General features: G+C 39.4%; 1 protein-coding gene across 1 annotated transcript in view; it reads left to right on the forward strand.

Annotated features, from left to right (window-relative positions):
• Nucleotides 1-10,881: 10,881 nt before the first annotated feature.
• Nucleotides 10,882-19,701, forward strand: part of LEMD3 (LEM domain containing 3) — a 65,956-nt gene continuing 57,136 nt past the window's right edge. The window contains exon 1 of the mRNA XM_012782397.2: nucleotides 10,882-12,442. Within this exon, the coding sequence (XP_012637851.1) occupies nucleotides 10,918-12,442 (1,525 nt within the window). The 5' untranslated portion in view covers nucleotides 10,882-10,917. The remainder of the gene's footprint in view (nucleotides 12,443-19,701) is intronic.

Consider the following 19,701-nt stretch of genomic DNA (forward strand, 5'->3'; position numbering starts at 1 on the left):
GCAATCAGACTAGCTTCTCCTATTCAGCCACTTCTTTCCTTTAAAGGCATAGCTCCATAGTATAGAGAACTGGTCTGGAAGTTAGGATGCATGGATTATAACCCTAATTTTCTCACTAATTCGTTGAATAATGTTGGACAAATAATATTACCTGTTAGGCTTTATTTCCTTGACCTAAAAAGCAATATGACTTACCTACATACATTTAAGATGCATTTAGTTCTTTGAATTTTACAACATTTGTCATGCTGGCCTACACTCAAGAATAACACACAGGCCGGGCGCTGTGGCTCACGCCTGTAATCCTAGCTCTTGGGAGGCCGAGGCGGGCGGATTGCTCAAGGTCAGGAGTTCAAAACCAGCCTGAGCAAGAGCGAGACCCCGTCTCTACTATAAATAGAAAGAAATTAATTGGCCAACTGATATATATATATAAAAAAAATTAGCCGGGCATGGTGGCGCATGCCTGTAGTCCCAGCTACCCGGGAGGCTGAGGCAGAAGGATCACTCGAGCCCAGGAGTTTGAGGTTGCTGTGAGCTAGGCTGATGCCACGGCACTCACTCTAGCCTGGGCAACAAAGCGAGACTCTGTCTCAAAAAAAAAAAAAAAAAAAAAAAAAGAATAACACACAAATCTTACTTGCACATTTGTCTTCATCAAGGTACATCTCCAGTGGCTTTTATGATTATTTTATTTATGGTATGGTATTTATGCTGCATTTCAAATAGGAGCAGTGGTGCAGATCTTGTAAGAGCTAAAGCTTTTTAAAGAAGTCCTAAAGCACCAAACTGAAACCAACAATGTTTAGTTCAAGCAATTTAAACAACCACTTGAGCTAAATTAGAAAGAATTTCCTATTCTACTTACTGACTGTAAGTTTTATAGCTCAGGCCTCCACTCAAAACTCATGGATATTAGACTTTTAAAATAATACATCTTCCTTAAATAAAACCAGTTAATCTTTTAATATAAATTCAAAAGATGAAGACAGTAGCAATCAGTTATTTTTTCTTTTCTTTAGAAAAAATGTATCACTTGAATATTTTTGTAAACAAATCAAAATGCTAAGAAAAGAACCTAATATGAGCAATAGAAAAGAATAAGAAGTTGGAACATTAATTCAAGTTATTTTTATAAAGCTTTTTTATTGAAAACATGATTAAATATAATATATGACTCTTTTTTTCCCTTTTTTTAGAGACAGGGTCTTGCTGTCATCCATGCTGGAGTGCAGTGGTGCAATCATAGCTCGCTTTAAGCTCAAATTTTGGGGCTTAAGCAATCCTCCTGCCTCAGTCTTCTGAGTAGCTAGGACTACAGGTGCAAGCCTCCATGCCTGGCTAATGTTTAAATATTGTTTTGTAGAGACAGGATCTTGCTAGGTAGCCCAGGCTGGCTTGCAACTCTTGGCATCAAGTAATCCTCCTGCCTCAGCCTCCCAAAGTGCTGGGATTACAGGTGTGAGCCACTGCATCTGGCCAAGATAATTAAAGTAAATATTATATTATTTATAACCCCACTACTGTATTGCAACTATTTTGGAAAAAATTTATTATTTCTTAATTTACAGGCATATATTTGAGTTCCTTAACTTTTGGGGAATCATCCAAAAGACCTTCCTGGGGAGAGTACATCATCCGTAGGCCTTTGTGGGGAGAGTCCATTATCCACAGGGAGAATACATGATTAAGGAGAGTTTCCTGAAATTTGGCTTAGTAGCTTTCAGATACCTCTTGGTTTTCCATTATCTCACTGACAGCTAGTTTTCAGCCTCTTTGCAAAGTTTCCTTCTTATCTTCTCCCATCTCTAACTGTTAGAGTACTTTAGGGATCAGTTCTCAAGACCTTTTCTCTTTTCTATCTTGCTAATTTCCATGGCTTTAAATTTCATCTATCTGCTGCTGACACATTGATAACTTTAGTTAAGAGTTTCCCCCTTAACTCCAGACTCATGTATGCACCTGCCCCAGACTCCTTTACTTGGAAGCCCCAAACATCAATCACATATATAAACGAATCCCTTGATTCCTCAAAAGACTTACTGTCCCCCCCAACCCCCAACCCAGGCTGCTATATTTCAGTAAATAGCAAATCCTTTCTCCTGGATGCTCATCCCAAAAACCCTGGAGTCATTCCTGGTTACCTTCTCTCATATCCACATCACCATTTGTAAGCAAATGCTGCTTAGCTCTACCTTTAAAATACATTCAGAATCCCAATGCTTCTCACTTCCTCCTCCTATCACCCTGCTCCAAATCATAAACTATTTTTTAACTGGATTGTTGCAAGAGCTTCCTAATTTGCCTCTTTGCTTTCTTCCTTCCCTTTCTAAAGTCTATTTTCAACACAACAGGTCTTAAAATAACATAAATTAGATCACTTTGCTCCATTCCTCAAAATCCTACAATGGCTTCCCATCTTTCTTAGACCGAAATCCAAAGTCCTTATAATGGCCTAAAAGGCCTTACAAAATCTGCACTTCTCCCCAGCCACTGACCTGATCTCATGTGTCAGGGCTCACACCCTACTCCTCTCCCCATACCAGTTTTAATGGCCTCCCTTCTGTTCCATGCATGATCCCATCCAGCACATTCCCACTTTAGGTTTTTGCCCTTGCCATTCCCATCTCCCTTAGATAGCCACCTGGCTTCCTCTCTCACTCCACATACCTGCTTAAATGTCACCTGGTCAGCAAGGTCTCCCTAATCACTGCAACAAAATAGCACCATTGACCTGTCCCCTTCACTTTCTATCCCATTTTACCTTGCTTTGTTTTTCTTCTTAGCACCTATCACTAACCATCATATTATGTACTATTTGCTTAATATCTGTCTCCTTCAGCTAAGATGTAAGGTCTATGATGCCTATTTTGTTCATTGTTGTATCCTCATCACCTAGAACAATGTTTGGCATGCAGTAATTATTCAATAAATGTTTGTTGAACAAATGAATGAACAAACCCGGTAGTCTTAACTAGACACTTGAAAAAATATACAGGAGCAGGCATATGTAAACATGTCATTCATTCATTGGATGCAGTGCAAATAACTGAACTAGAGTTACATATGACTGAATCTCACAAATAAAATTTTGAACAAAAATGTAAGTTGCATTAAGAATATATTTATGTGGCCAGGTGCGGTGGCTCACGCCTGTAATCCTAGCACTCTGGGAGGCCGAGGCGGGCGGATTGCTCGAGGTCAGGAGTTCTAAATCACCCTGAGCAAGAGCGAGACCCCGTCTCTACTATAAATAGAGAGAAATTAATTGGCCAACTAATATATATAGGAAAAAATTAGCCGGGCATGGTGGCGCATGCCTGTAGTCCCAGCTACTTGGGAGGCTGAGGCAGCAGGATTGCTTAAGCCCAGGAGTTTGAGGTTGCTGTGAGCTAGGCTGATGCCAGGGCACTCACTGTAGCCTGGGCAACAAAGTGAGACTCTGCCTCAAAAAAAAAAAAAAAAATATATATATATATATATGTAAAATGTGATATAATTTATTTAAATTTTTTAAATAATTAAAACATGCTTTACATGCATACTGTGTATGAGACAGAGACAGAGAGAGAGACGGAGAGCAAAGAGATGATACATGGGAATGATGAATACCAAATTCAGACTATAGATTTGGTTGTTATCTGATGTGGGAGGTAATGGGCACAGATATTCATGATGCTATAACTTTTTATATGGAAAATCAAAAAAAGTAATTATTTAGACTTTACTGAAGAGTTCTTAGGGAGTTAAAGGAGAGAATTTATAACTCACATAACAGGACCAAATAAAATTCCCATTATACTCCACTATTTTCTTCAAAAACCTTTTGCACTACAGGCATCTGGTCTCTAGTTTTTTAAACTTCTTATTTTGGGAAATTTCAAACATGTAAAAAAGTGGAGAGATCATTATTTTAAAACTCACATGTATTGGGATTTCTGCTTCCTGTTAAAATAGAATAACAGGGGTTGGATTTACCCTCTAGCCTGAGAAGAGTTTCAAGACAATGGGCAACAAAGAACAGTGATGCCTAAGAAGGTGAGCCTAAGATAGTCCCAGCGTATTGCCAGGAGAGGAGTTCCAGGCTGTATAGCAGGGAGGGGAACCCAGTGAGCACTGCTGTTCATTGTGGACATATTTATTCTTTAGGGACCAAATGAGCAATGAAAGGATACACAACATTAAGAAACATTCATCTTGTGTGGATGGGCAGGAAATGCTCTCATTTAGAGGCAAGCAGCAGAGGTCAGGAGCAGGTCTGAATCATGAATGATGGAAGAGGAAGCTTTCTATCCTACCAACAAAAAACAAACAGTAGCCCTCCCTTATCCCTTGCTATCCTCTATCCTAAACCAATGTTTAAAAGTATTATAAAACCCAAATCTGGTGATTCTCTATGCCTGTTTCATATGAAGTTGTCTTACAACAAATAAAATGACATTTAAAGAAAGAATTCCACTGAAAAGAAAGCATGATGATAAACTGAAGCGTTCAGACCTCTTTGTTTACACCACTGCCCATATGGCGTGGGACAGGAAAACATTGGTATTAAGTCCTTTGATGCTTAAGGAAACCAAACCTCTAGGAAAGCCTGGGCCATGATCCTCTTTGCAGGTTTATCACTTAAACTTCATGCTCAATTTGTAGACTCATATTTCTCTCTTATTTCTAGATATTCTATGGGAGGTCTATGCCTAATGCATTTCTTTGTGTATCAGCTCAATGTCTTCCTAATGCCATTTTTTGATGTGTGGTATCTCTTTACTATTCATTCAACACATTTTTTTTTGAGCAGCAACTGTGCTTAAGACAATAAGCTAGGAGACTGGAGGGATGCAAATTTTAAAAAGACACAGAGCCTCATCTCAAGGAACATAGAGTCTAGGGAGAGAAAGATGGCAAGATAAACAACTATAATAAACATAATTTATAACTAAATATAGTTATAAACAACTATAATAAAAGGTACAATAATAAGTACTATAAGAAAGTGCTTTCAGAAAGTTTTGGATTTGGAAGGAATCTAATTGTCAAGTAGCTTTACTTACTCATTTTGGAGAGGAAACTGAAAGACAAAAGGTTAAATGACTCACTCAGTGCAGTACAATCTACACACATAAGACAGCATCGTGGGCTAGAAAGAACAGGGAACTTAGACAACCTAGAAGTGGCTTTGAATTTCAGACCTTACTAGCTCTCACAAAGGACAAATGATAGAACTTTCTTGAATCTTAGTTTTCTCATTCATTGAACAGGGATAATTATATCTGCCTGTTAGGGTTGGTATAAAGATCAAGTGATATAATGAAAAGGTTCTATAGACTATGAGGCAATATAAAAATATACAATATTACTACAATTAATTGATTATAGAACTGGGAATAGAACCCAAACCTCCTGACTTTGAGACCCTTGTCCATCATGTATTAATGTGAAATGTTTTCCATGATTTTTAGTTTATAATTTAGGCAGTTCACTCACTTGCACAGTTAGAGTAGAATATATAATTATAAATCATGGCATACATATGTTATTTATTTGAATCCGATGACTATTCCTCACCTGTTTGAATTATATTATAGAAAAATAAAACAGATGCTCTCACTACAAAAGTTTCTTGGCTAATTCTTGTAGTAACATAGGATCAAAATTTTGTCCAACATTTCTCAATACAGTGTGGTATTTTCAGCCTGTTTATTCTGGCTTCTTCCTTTATAAATGGTGCTAGTGTTGAATAGAAATTGAGCAATTAAAAAGAAAAATAAACATCAGTAACTTTGGTAGATCAAAACTAGTGAACACATTCTTGAGGCACTTTAAGAGAAGTTAAGTGATAACATCAATACAATATTGTTATGTCTTTGATCTGCTAAAACGTTAAGTGATATAATCAGTTTTATATTTCTGAGTTTTCTTTCCAGTTGTTGCATGTAGCAACAAAGCTAAGAAACAGGTTAACTGCAAAAGCTTTTGTCCTCTTCCTCACCCCATTACGTACTCCTTCCTCTTTAGAGTGGGTGAGAAAAGAGGGAACTAAGTTTATTTTTACACATATTACTGTATGATTCAAGTAATGTATTCAAGAGTTGATATTGTGTAGTGGAAAGAACATGGAATTTGGACTCAGAGATCCTGGGTTTTAGTTTCTCATTTGATTATTGTGAGATTTGAGTCAAGTAATTTTTCTAGTCTTCAGTTTCCTCATCTATACAAGATGATGACTAATAAAACCTATCCTTTGGGTTGTCAGATGAATTATATGGTATTGCCCAAATAATTTAAGGCAGCTAAAAAGATGTATGTCATATTAGAAAGATAAAGTAAAAATTTTTTAAATGTTCAAAATGAGGCACATGAAAATAAAGTTAGGAAATTTAGATGGCTTCAGCAATCTGATTAATTTATAAAATTTGTTCTATGTATCCCTATAAACTTGCTATGACTGGGATGCAAATTTGAATATAAACTTCTTAGCTGTTGCTTCAAAGGGGAAAACATGGCAAGTCATCAAACCAACTGTGTCCATTTGTTAGAAGAAAAACTTTAGGCAAAATAAATTTAACAGAGTTTACTTGGGCAAATGAATGATTAATAAATTGGGAAGCCCCAAAACAAAAAAAGAGGTTATGAGTGCCAATCTAGCAGCATGAGCTTTTATAGGCTGAACATGGAAGCAAAGTAATTACCTAATTGGCTACAGCTAAGTGTTTGCCTTATTTGGTTATGGTCTGAGGGGAAATCCCTAGTTATGTAACCAATCAGCTGGCTGGCTGTTTGGATTGGCTGAGGATGGTCTATTTTTTTAAAGTAAGTTAGAAGAAATGCCTCCAAGTTAAATTTCAGTTTGATTACGTAAGAGCTTCAGGTGCAGAGACAACATCAGTCTAATGGTCTCCTTCTTATTTGCTTTAATGTACCCATAAAGTTAAAAACAAATGAGTAGTTTTGTGATTTCTCAAAAAGTTCAACATAGAAATTGCCATATGATCTGTAATTCTACTTCGAAGTACATACTCAAAAGGATTGAAAACAAGTATTCAAACAGATACTTGTACACCAATGTTCATAGTGGCATTATCTACAATAACCAAAGGTGGAAACAACCAAAATATCTACCAATGGATGGATGGATAAATGAAATGTGGTGTATCCATTCAAGGAAATATTATGGCCATAGGGAGAAATGAAGCACTGATATGTGCTACAGCACAGATGAACCTTGAAAACATGCTAAGTGAAAGAAGCCAGATACAAGAGGTCACATAATATATGATAATATTTATTGATATATGAAATATTCTGAATAATTAAGTACATAGAGATAGGAAGTAGATTAGTGGTTGCCAGGGACTGGGGAGAAGGGGAAATAGATAGTGACTTAATGGGCTCTCCTTTGGGGGTGATGAAAATGTTTTGGGGCTACATAGAAGTGATGGTTGTGCAACATTGTGAATGTACTAAATACCACCAATTGTGCACTTTAAAATTGTGTAACGTAAATTTCACTTTAATAAACAAAACAAAGCAAAAAACAAAACAATGAATGAATTGCTCTGGAAAAATATACAACTATTTCCAATATTGAGACCAGAAAGGACATTCTTTAAGGAAATGAACCCGCAGCAGTATCTTTATTTGAACATAAAGTTGGGTTTCACACCATTCTTTAGAAGGTCCTTCAATATAAACTGATGTCATGATATAAAGGGTGACATGGTCAAAGCTATTCTACTGGCTATGGGGGAAGGGGGAAAAAGGGTAGGCGGAATGGGATGTTAGTAATGTGGCCCAAGCCACATTGACTGGTCTTTTATGAGCAGGCTTATGGCAGAGATAAAGTTTAAAAACATCTAGAGGAAGTGATGGATTGCCTATCTCTCTGGACTCCATCATAACATTTCCCTCAGTCAAATTTTTGGCAGCTGTGGAAGAGGAATGAGTTTGAGATTGCACTCCCTGTCAAATATCTGGGTGTAGTCAAAAGTGAGCCAATCTGGAAGAGGGAGTAAAATTCATTGGCCAATGAGGGAATGTCAAAAGTGAGCAGTGACAGTGTTGAGCAGTGAAGGTTCTCCTGAGAAATTGTTGGGTCTGCTCAAACACCAAACAAAGAAAATGACAATATCTTATGATTCCATGTTAAATAAATCATGACCTCGGTATCTTCAGAGAGGAAATGTTCCTTGTAGACTAAATGAGGCCATATATATGAAAGTTCTTTGTAAAGTGTAAAGTTGTATATTAGTTGTAGTTGTCACTATTTTTATTATCTGGTGATAATACCTAACATGTATACAACATATTTGAATAGCATTTTCATAAACAGCGCTCATTCATCATTCTCAACAAATATTTATTGCATACTAATTGTTTCCAACTAGGGTAAGAAATATTATCAGCATTTTAGAAAAGAATAAATTGAGGTTCTGAGAGCTTGATATTTGCCCTAAGTCACATAATGTGGAGACTGGAGACCTTGGTTTCTAGTTCATTCCAAATCTTGCTGCCCCCAAGGGCTGGAATGACTAAGAACTATGTTTACCAAGACCCTTGATCTTCATTGACTCTTAACTGGGATTATTTTATGCCTTGGGCAAAGTTTGACCATTTGTATTTTTGTCTGTGCAGTAGCATTTTCTTTAATTGCTGTTACATGGAGTTTTCAGGAGCCATGCTACTGAAATGGAGGCACACAATGCTTAGCTTTACATTACTAAAATTTATTGAGTGCACACTGTCAATTAGGTGTGGTGCTAAGCATTATGCAGACAAAATTTCATGTAATCCTTAAAACACCCTTCTAAGGAAGGTTTATCATCCCTCTTTTTTTTTTTTTTTTTTTTTTTTTGAGACAGAGTCTCACTCTGTTGCCTGGGCTAGAGTGCCGTGGCGTCAGCCTAGCTCACAGCAACCTCAAACTCCTGGGCTCAAGCAATCCTCCTGCCTCAGCCTCCCGAGTAGCTGGGACTATAGGCATGCACCAGCATGCCCAGCTGATTTTTTTCTGTATATTTTTAGTTGGCCAATTAATTTCTTTCTATTTTCAGTAGAGATAGGGTCTCGCTCTTGCTCAGGCTGGTCTTGAACTCCTGGGCTCAACAATCCTTCCAGAAGGACATATAAATGTTCACAAAAATCAGAGGCTGAACAAATAGATCTCTATAATTCCTACCTGAAGAGCCAGTAGGGTATGAAACAAATGTTGAACTAAGAATAAAAGTGAGAGACAGGGCTGGGTTCACAGCCACTTTTGTTTAACTCCAAAGCGCTCAGATTAACCACTCTGCTATACTGAGACAGAAGTCTGTTAAGTTTGTAATAATTTGAATGCCCACCCAAACAATAATGGCAATAAATTTTGGGTCATGATCATCATAGCCACTATAATTTATTGTGCTAAACACTCTTATAAGTGCAAAACAGTCATAGATTCAGGAAACTTTTAAAGTTAATTTTAAAGTCTCAATGATAAAGGATAAGGAAGTGTCCCTCCACATAAAAGCTATTTTTGAGGAGATAGCAAGCTTTTACTAGGAAAAGTAAAAAATTAAAGTTACTAAGTATTATTCTGCTATTGTAATTAAGATGTTGAAAAACTAGCATCTATGCTTTTGACTAATATTTTTCCGTATGGATGTGTATTCATGTAATAGGTAAAACAACTTTTTTAACAAAATATTATTATAGTGTGTCAGATATTAAGTGCTGGTGTGTAGCTTCTAGTATTGAAGTACTCAGTGTACGCTCTGCCAGGGTTTGAGGAAATGGAAAGAGATCTTTACTAAAGTAGGCAAATTACACCTCTCTGGGATTTATTTCCTATGGGCGGGTTGATTTCCAGGTCTTGTCTTTGGTTTTTAGACTTTGTGTGAAGGTTTCTCTGCCTCACTTGACACTATTCTCATGTCAAAATATCCATCTCATACTACCATAGTTTTGCAATTCATTAATTCATTCAACATGTTTCTTGAGCTTCTAGTATCATGAATAATAGAAGCAAGATTCCTCTGCGCATGGAGTTTACAGTCCAAAGGGATAAGACAGTAAACAAAATAATTTCTAAAATAAACAAATAAAAATATTTATTAATAATTAAATAACTACTGATTGGAAAGGTGCTAAGAAGGAAATAAAAAGGATGCTGGGTTGTGTCTTTCAAAGCCTTAAAATGAAGCAGATAATAGGGTCTTTCACTTTTGAAAATGATGACCCAGTGAGGTCATCAGATTTCAAAAATCGAAAAAATATTAATAATACCTTACAATCAACTGATGAATGAATGGCCATTACTGTTGAAGAAAACTGTATCGTGACTGGTGTGTATCTTTTCCAAATGGGAGAGGAGAGGCTTCTGAAAAAGAGCAGCGAGAAAAAGGTCACTTTTTTTTTTTTTTTTTGGTAAGTCAAGCGGAAAGGCAAACTGAAAAGAGACAACCTTAAGTCAGACAGGAAAACTGCCAATCTAGTCTGGCCATTAGGATTTCTTTCAGTCTCTCTAGGCAGCAAGAATCTGGATGTAAAGAAAACTAATGGAATGAACTTCAAGGCAGATTTCCTTTCAATAATTACTGCCTGGTGGCGGGAATCTGGGAGGAAGAGGTCAAGGTGTGCTTTAGTAAGAGACAGTCCCCGGGAATGACACTCGGAAGGGCAGGACGGAGAACAGCAGGAGAAAGAGAAAGAGAGGACGGGTTGAATGCGCAGGAACCCCAAGGTGAGAACGTAGAAACCTTCTCCGCCGCGGGAGCCGCGCGCCGCTCAGGTGGCCCTTTCCCGCTCAGGTGAGCTCCTCCCGCGCCTCCCATTGGCCGAGACGCCAGTGGCGCTGGGAGGGCGACGCAGCCCGGTCTAGTTCAGGGTCTAGGGCGGCGCGTCACTTCCGGTAGCGCGGAGCTTGTAAAACACCCTGGAGAGAAAATGGCGGCGGCAGCAGCGGCTTCGGCGCCTCAGCAGCTCTCGGATGAAGAGCTTTTCTCTCAGCTCCGCCGTTACGGCCTGTCTCCGGGCCCAGTGACGGAGAGCACCCGCCCTGTCTACCTCAAGAAGCTGAAGAAGCTTCGAGAGGAAGAGCAGCAGCAGCACCGGTCGGGGGGCCGCGGCAACAAGACGCGGAACAGTAATAACAATAACACGGCAGCCGCCACGGTCGCAGCCGCGGGACCGGCGGTGGCGGCGGCCGTGGGGATGGGGGTACGGCCGGTCTCGGGCGACCTCTCCTACTTACGGACCCCTGGGGGTCTGGGCCGAATGTCGGCCTCGGGCCCGGAGAGCCTCCTGGGAGGGCCCGGGGGCGCCTCTGCCGCCCCCGCGGCTGGCAGCAAAGTGCTGCTGGGCTTCAGCTCCGACGAGTCGGACGTTGAGGCCAGTCCCCGGGACCAGGCCGGCGGCGGCGGGAGGAAAGACCGGGCTTCGCTCCAGTACCGCGGACTCAAAGCGCCGCCGGCGCCCCTGGCCGCCAGCGAGGTGACTAACAGCAGCTCGGCCGAGCGAAGGAAGCCCCACTCGTGGTGGGGGGCCAGGAGGCCGGCGGGCTCCGAGTTGCAGACCCCGTCGGGGAAAGATGGAGCAGTGGAGGACGAGGAAGGGGAGGGAGAGGACAGTGAAGACAGGGACCCAGAGGCTGAGGAACCGCTGTGGGCCAGCCGGACCGTGAATGGCAGCAGGCTTGTCCCCTACAGCTGCCGGGAAAACTATTCGGATTCGGAGGAAGAGGGGGATGACGACGTGGCCTCCGCCAGACAGGTATTAAAGGACGACTCCCTTTCCCGGCATCGGCCCAGACGGACCCATAGTAAGCCTCTCTCTCCGCTGACTGCTAAATCTGCCGGCAGCCGGCTGGAGACTTCAGTTCAGGGAGGGGGAGGACTTGCGATGAATGACAGGGCGGCGGCTGCCGGGAGTCTAGACAGGAGCCGAAACCTCGAAGAGGCGGCGGCGGCGGAGCCGGGAGGAGGGTGTGATCAAGTGGACTCCAGCCCCATTCCTAGATACCGTGTTAACGCTAAGAAACTGGCCCCTCTCCTGCCCCCGCCACTTACTGACATGGACTCAACCCTGGATTCTTCAACAGGCTCCCTTCTTAAAACCAACAACCATATCGGTGGTGGGGTCTTCAGTGTGGACTCCCCCAGGATTTATTCCAACAGTCTCCCTCCCAGTGCGGCGGTGGCCGCCTCTAGTTCACTCAGGATCAATCACGCCAATCATACGGGCTCCAATCATACCTACCTGAAAAACACATACAACAAACCGAAGCTTTCCGAACCTGAAGAGGAACTTCTCCAGCAATTTAAACGGGAAGAGGTGTCCCCAACGGGGACTTTCAGTGCCCACTACTTGTCGATGTTTCTCTTAACTGCCGCCTGCTTATTTTTCCTAATACTGGGACTGACTTACCTAGGAATGAGAGGGACAGGAGTATCCGACGATGGAGGACTCAGCAGTAAGTATTAAACCCTGTAGGTAAGGTCTAACAAAAGGAGTGGTCTGCTTTAGCTGCACTTAGCGTTTTACATGAGGTGGCTTTTACCTGCAGGATCATGGTTTAACAGCGAAAGGCAACAGTGAGTTTTTGTGTCACGTTTTAGAAAGAACACCACTATCAGAACGATATCCTATGGCTGATTTTAAAATTTTTCTGCATGATGTATTGTGACATTCAAAACAACTTATAAAGAGACAGAATATTACAAGACTGTTAGTAAAGTGAATTTGTTTATGTGACTTAATTTTCTTTTAGCCTTAAATAACTATTTGTGCATATGCCAGTTACTCAACAGTTTTGAAGTATTATGATTGTTAATGGGGATGATAAATGCAGTGTTTTTTCAAATTGAGTTGTGATTCTAAAAGGCAATGTGATAGCTCTTGAAATTTGGGTTATTTTGTAGTAATAAGTATATGTGTAGCTAATTCTGTAATTCCTTTGAAGTGAATGAATATAAGAAAACAGCAAGGCACACCTCTTAATTTATTTCCCTGCCCAAAACACCTCTCCTCCCACCTGTGAAAAAAGTAGTATTAGGGCAGTGCAGGAGCTTGCAGGCATTTTTATTTGGACCAGTTTGCAGGCCTTGCTGTTTTGCTTGCTAAATGACTATGGGCAGGTGTGTTCATTCATCCAGTAAGCTGGCATCTTCCTCTGTGCTGAGCACCCAGGATACAGTGGTAATAAGTCAAAGTATCCCTACCCTTAAACACAAAAAGGAGTTGAATACAGACCATTTTGTGTTCTTTGAAGGAAATAAGGATGGAGAAATTGGTGTGAATTACTTCAGATTGAATGGTCAAAGGAAGTAACTATTTGAGGTGAGACCTGAAGCAGGAGGAGATGACCTTGTAGAGAGTCAGGAGAGCATTCTCTGGGCAGAGATTATAAGAGGAAAGGCCTTGAGTTGAGTAAAAGCTTTCCTGTAGGTTAGAGTGGTTAGAGCACCTTGAACATGGAGAAGAGAGCAAGGATTAGAACTTCATTTTCGTATTCTATAAAACGATGCTAATATTGACTAGAATGATGTTTGTGAAGATTAAAAAAGAGAAAGTAAATTGGTACATAATTGACTACTGAATACATGATTTCTCAGTGTTAAATCTCTCTCTCCACTCCCCCTCAAGACTTACTACTCTTTTCACCCAATATGAATTCACTGATCATGATTTGTATTTATCAAATTGTCTTATTAGGCCGGGCCCGTTGGCTCATGTCTGTAATCCTAGCACTCTGGGAGAGCAAGGCGGGCAGATTGCTCAAGGTCAGGAGTTTGAAACCAGCTTAAGCAAGAGCGAGACCCCGTCTCTACTATAAATAGAAAGAAATTAATTGGCCAACTATTCTAGATCTAGAAAAAATTAGCCGGGCATGGTGGTACATGCCTGTAGTCCCAGCTACTTGGGAGACTGAGGCAGCAGGATTGCTTGAGCCCAGGAGTTTGAGGTTGCTGTGAGCTAGGCTGACTCCATGGCACTAACTCTAGCCTGGGCAACAAAGTGATACTCTGTCTCAAAAAAAAAAAAAAAATACTGTCTTATTAGTTTTATTTCAAAATGGAGTGAAAGATGCAGTTAGCTTACTCAGATAAAGTATAGGAGTAAGCTTTGATTTAGATGTAACCTATTCTAAGATAGTCAGATAATAGATTAATTACTGTATTGCTTAATTACAGGGATTGGGGAGAGGAGTGAAATCCAACTCTCACTTTAAGTGGTTCCCTGGGAGCAAGAGTGATATATTATGTCCTGCCCCAAATATTTGGCAGAAAAAAATGCGGTTACACTGGAAGTTACACTAGTAAATAAAATTTACTAAATTAAATGACATTACCTATCAGCGCTACCTACATCTGTTTGTTTCTCTAACGACAGCGATATCTGGTCATTTTCTAAGAGCTAAATGCTTTACACATATACCACCCCAACAACTCACAGAGACAGATGGTATTATCCTTATTTTATGGAGGAGGATGATGAGACTCAAGTAAGTTAAGAAATGTACCCACAGTTGAACAGTTAATGAGTAGTAGACTCATGTGATTTCAGATTTTTTTCCAACTATAAACCCATTAACACTGTTTTGAGTATCATTTATAGAGGGCTTTCTAACTAAGTGGATACTTTTATTATGATTAAGAAGATAATTGAGTATTTGGTAGAATTTCATTCAGAATTACAAGCACAATTCTCAATTAAGGTGACTTTTCTATCTTTCTCATTACTATTAAAATGAATAATGTTATGTACAAAAATTTCAGATAGAATAGGATAGGAATGCTAAGAGTTTTGGTACTCTTCCTCATCTCCACTGATATGGAAGGAAATTATAAAGTGTTTTGCATTAGAGTAAATAGTAAATGTGAGGTAGCCTGGGTGATAGAAAGAACAGTGGCTAAAAGGTAGAGGATCTGGGTCCTAGGACTTGTCTGAAAAACCTTGGTCAAACTGCTTAACCTCTGAGCCTCAATCTTACATGCTAAATGGGGATAATAATATCTATTGTTTATAGGGTTGTTGCAACGGTCAAATGAGATAGTTTGTTAAATATAAAGTGGTATTATTCATAAGTTTAGACAAAATTTGTTGTATTCTTGGTAAACTCTGGTATATATGTAAAGAGAAATAGTTAAGTCCTTTCTGTAAATGATTTTAGTAGTGCATTTCTTACCTATTTAACACTTAATTTTTATTCCATTAAATATACATGGTAGAAGTTGATAAAATTTGACTAAAAGTATAATCGTTAAATATATGATATACTTAACATATTGTATACCGTGGTGGAAAGAAGGGCCTACTAGTTCAGTTAGTCTGCACACCTAACGGTGTCAGGATTTCAAGAGTGAATAATTTTCAGTCCCTATATTTATGTATTACAAATCCTATGTCATATTATGATCCTTAACCATAGGGCTCATTGGTCAAATAGTGTGCTTAAGGAAATAGTTTTACCTTAAGTAATAATTTTCACCAGAAGATTGTAGGTTATATGTGACAGTAAGCTTTAGTAGGCTTTTATTAGTTATCATTTAAATTATATATAGCATATAATAGCTTACTCTTTTAAATAGTTCTTAATCATTTGGTGTTGGAAAATTTTTCATCAATACCCTATTATTAATTAAATTACTCTGAGTCTGCTTCCTCATTTGTAAAGTTAGGGGGTTGGATTAGATGATCCCTAAACTCTTCTAGCTCCAAGGTTTAAGATTCTAGCTTTGAACTCCCTTACCAAAACAGCTCAAGGATGGGCCTGCAATCAGATTTACTCTCTTGTTCCATAGGTAATTAGATCATTACATCCCACCAAAAGAAAATAGAGAAGCATAATAGATTGACTATCTTAGGGTCATGTGATCATTATTTAAGAAATTTTTTTATTTTTATTTTTTTGAGACAGAGTCTCACTTTGTTGCCCAGGCTAGAGTGAGTGCCGCGACGTCAGCCTAGCTCACAGCAACCTCAAACTCCTAGGCTCAAGCAATCCTCCTGCCTCAGCCTTCCGAGTAGCTGGGACTACAGGCATGCACCACCATGCCCAGCTAATTTTTTTTCTATATCTATTAGTTGGCCAATTAATTTCTTTCTATTTGTAGTAAAGACAGGATCTCGCTCTTGCTCAGGCTGGTTTTGAACTCCTGACCTTGAGCAATCCGCCTGCCTAGGTCTCCCAGAGTGCTAGGATTACAGGCATGAGCCACCGCACAGGCCTAAGAAATTTTTTTCCCAGTTACAAAAGACATGATTTTTGCAGAAAGTTTAGAGATGAAGCAAAAAAAGATGGTTATTGTATGCCTTTCTTCCTAGTCTCATGCTCATTCTTAGTATAAATAAGTTTAAATATTAGATTCTTTCAGAACTTTCTTAATATTTTTTATGTAAATACGTCTATGTGTGTGTAGATTTTCATTCAACAAGAATGTCTGCTATGTGCCAAGCACTATTTTAAGCAGCAGGTGTATGTGGTGAACAATATGTGGGTATGTGGAAGATGAAATTTCTCTTTAGGAGCTTACATTATGGACAAGTAACCAAATAGGAATTTCAGATATGGTAGTTGCTAACACAAGGGCATGCCAGTAACTTTTGTGGGATGGGGTGAAGGTGAATGCAATGGTACATAAAGGTAGGCCTCCCTGAGGAGGGATGTTTGAACTGAGATCTGAGTGATTTGAAGGAACTAGCCATTGACAGGGAGAAGAGTATTCTGAAAAAAGTAACAGCAAGTATAAATCCCCTAAGGCAAGAATAAGCTTGCGTGTTGAAGGATAAGAAAGATTGGTCAGTGTTGCTGGGACATAATGGATGATGGGGAGAATGGCATATGATGAAGTCAGAGGTAGGCATGGGCCAGGTCATGAAGGACCTAGAGGCCTTGGGGGCTATCAAAAGGAGTCTGAATTTTAAGTGACATCATACTGTACATATTTGGCAACTTGTTTTTTCACTTAACATTGTATTATGCGTAACTTTTTCATTTATGGATTTCAAGGACATAGGTAAAATTTAAAAATTTCACTCTATACTAGTCCTTTGCTCATTCTATAAAAACGTTAAAATCTCTACCACCCTAAAAATATTGTTCAACCTTCAGTCTTACCTAGTTTTTATTCTTCTCGGCCAAACTTTATCTCTTATTTTCTCCCCTGCCATTCACTCAACCTTGTCTAGTTTAACTTTGTTTATCAACCATTACTCTGTTACCTCTCTTCAAGTCACCAGTTACTCAATTTCCAAATCCTCACCTCTCTGGTACATTCATTGCATTTAAAAAAAAAAAAATTTTGAGGCAGATTCTCACTCTGCCCTGGGTAAAGTGCAGTGGCGTCATTGTAGCTTATTGCAACCTCAGACTCCTAGGTTCAAGTCAGCCTCCCATGTAGCTGAGAATACAGGTATATGCCATGATGCCCAACTGATTTTTTGTATTTTTGGTGGAGACATGGTCTCACTCTTGCTTAGGCTAGTCTTGAACTCCTGAGTTCAAGCATTCCTCCTACCTCAGCCTCCCCAGTGCTAGGATTAAAGTTGTGAGCCACCGCACCTGGCCACATTCAGTGCATTCATTGATAACTCCCTTCCTCATGAAACTCTCTACAAACTTCTCTGTCACCACTCTCTCCTAGTTATCATACTTCTGTGTTTTTTATTGATGTTCTCTGGAACTTTTTCTTTTTAGAGATGGGGGGTGTCTCACTCTTGCTCAGGCTGGTCTCGAACTCTTGAGCTCAAGCACCCCTCCTGCCTCGGCCTCCCAGAGTGCTAGGATTACAGGCATGACCCACCACGCCTTGCCTTGGTCTCTGGAAGTTTATCTTTGGCTCTATCCTTTTGTACACATTCCCCTAAGCAGTTTCATCCACTCTCCTGGATGACACCTCCCGGTTTTGTATTTTCTCCTTGGTTTTATCTCCTGAGCATGTAGACTTACCTATTTGTTTATTAGACATTTTTGGATGTACCAGAAGTATGTGCCAATACTATCTGACTTTTTCCGTATCTTTACCTTGTTTTTGCCTTCTGTGTCCTCTTTTAGTTAATGGTGCTTCCATCTACCCAGAGCTCAAGAGAGAAATCTTGGATTTGCCTGGATTCCTTCCTTTATCTTACCTTCCTACCAACTTCCAACCTAGTTGGTTATCAAGATGTATAGTTATATCTCCTACATATCTTTTGCATCAGTCTTTTTCTCTCCATCACCTACTGCTCTAGGTTAGACTCTTTCCTAAACTTTTTAGTTGCCTAATAGGTGTCCCTGCTTTTAGGCTGTAGCTCTTCCAGTTCATTTTTCAGTGCCAGAGCAGTATTTCTAAAACACAAATACATTCATTCCCTCTTGCTTAACATTACTCAATGGCTTTCTCTTACTTATTGGCCAGATTTATAAACTTGACTAAACTGTTCATGGTCTGGCTATGCTTACATTTTAAGCTTCATTTCTTACCAGTCCTTCTCTTCACACTTAACTTTCTGAAAAACGGAACTACTTGCTGTTCACCGAATAAGTCATGAAACTTTGTGCCTGTATGCCTTTGCATATGTCATTTCTATCTTTGGGAATGGGGATTCTTTCCCTCTATTGTCCAACTATTATTGATTCTAAAAAATGTCATCTTTGGACATCTTTGATTCCCCATCCTCTTTACCCTAGAATTTGGCCCATCATTCTCTGCTCAAGTAAAATCTTATGCATCCTACATAGCCTTTATTACAGACTATTGTAATTATATGTGTCCAGCATACCAGATAGATCACAGCTACATGGAGAAATCTTTCTACAGGAGGAATAGAACACAGTGGTAAAGGGTATATACTTTTTTCATTTTCTCAGCAGAAAGCTCAAAGTTGACTTTACTAGAGACTCAGTTGCCTTTTATTAAAAATGAAGATGATAATACCTGTTTGAGAATGGCTTTAATACACATAAAGTGTTTAATGTTGTTGCTTGGCACATGGAAATCCTTTAGTAAATGGAAGTCAAATTAGCACAAACTCATTATTCACTAAAGATTTGTTGAATAAATGATCACATATCAGATACTCAGTATATACGCACTGATTAATTCATCATCTGGTTCAGTAATTGGTTACCTACTCAGTATCTGGTAAGGATATATAAAAGAAATCTCATTTTTGCAGAAGTCTCCATTCTGTTAATAACAGTCACAAGAAATGGTTAATGTTTCTTATACAGGATGTTATGTGTTAAGTGCCACACTTTTATAAAAGGGAAAAATTTGCTGTGAATTCTCAAATGATCAGTCTCTGAAAAAAGCCCTGAATTCCAAATTTAGGCTTTATTTTGTCTGTATAGGTTGAGCAAGGGGAATCCATGGATGTTTATAACTAGCATGATTAAATTGGTCTTTTAAGAAGGATAAACAGGTGGTAGTATAGATAATGGAGTGACAGGGTTGGAGGGAAGGAATGGGATGATAGGCACTAGAAGCAGACAGGGAGTGATGAAACCTGAAAGGGGTCGATAACTGTGGGGGTTGTAGGGCCTGTGTATGAGAGAATTCACTTAAAGAAAGAAATATAGTGAATAGGGAGAAAAAGGAGAGATAAGAGTGAAAGATTATTCTGTGGTCATTAGCTTGTATGACTGAGAGAATGGTGAAATCATTGAGAGAATTAGAGATATGGAAGAGGGATCTATCTTGGGGAAAGGTCTTATAGAAACAATGTTTACTTGGGGCTTATCATTTGAGG

This window comes from Microcebus murinus, chromosome 10, assembly GCF_040939455.1.
Source record: "Microcebus murinus isolate Inina chromosome 10, M.murinus_Inina_mat1.0, whole genome shotgun sequence".
Taxonomy (NCBI): Eukaryota; Metazoa; Chordata; class Mammalia; order Primates; family Cheirogaleidae; genus Microcebus; species Microcebus murinus.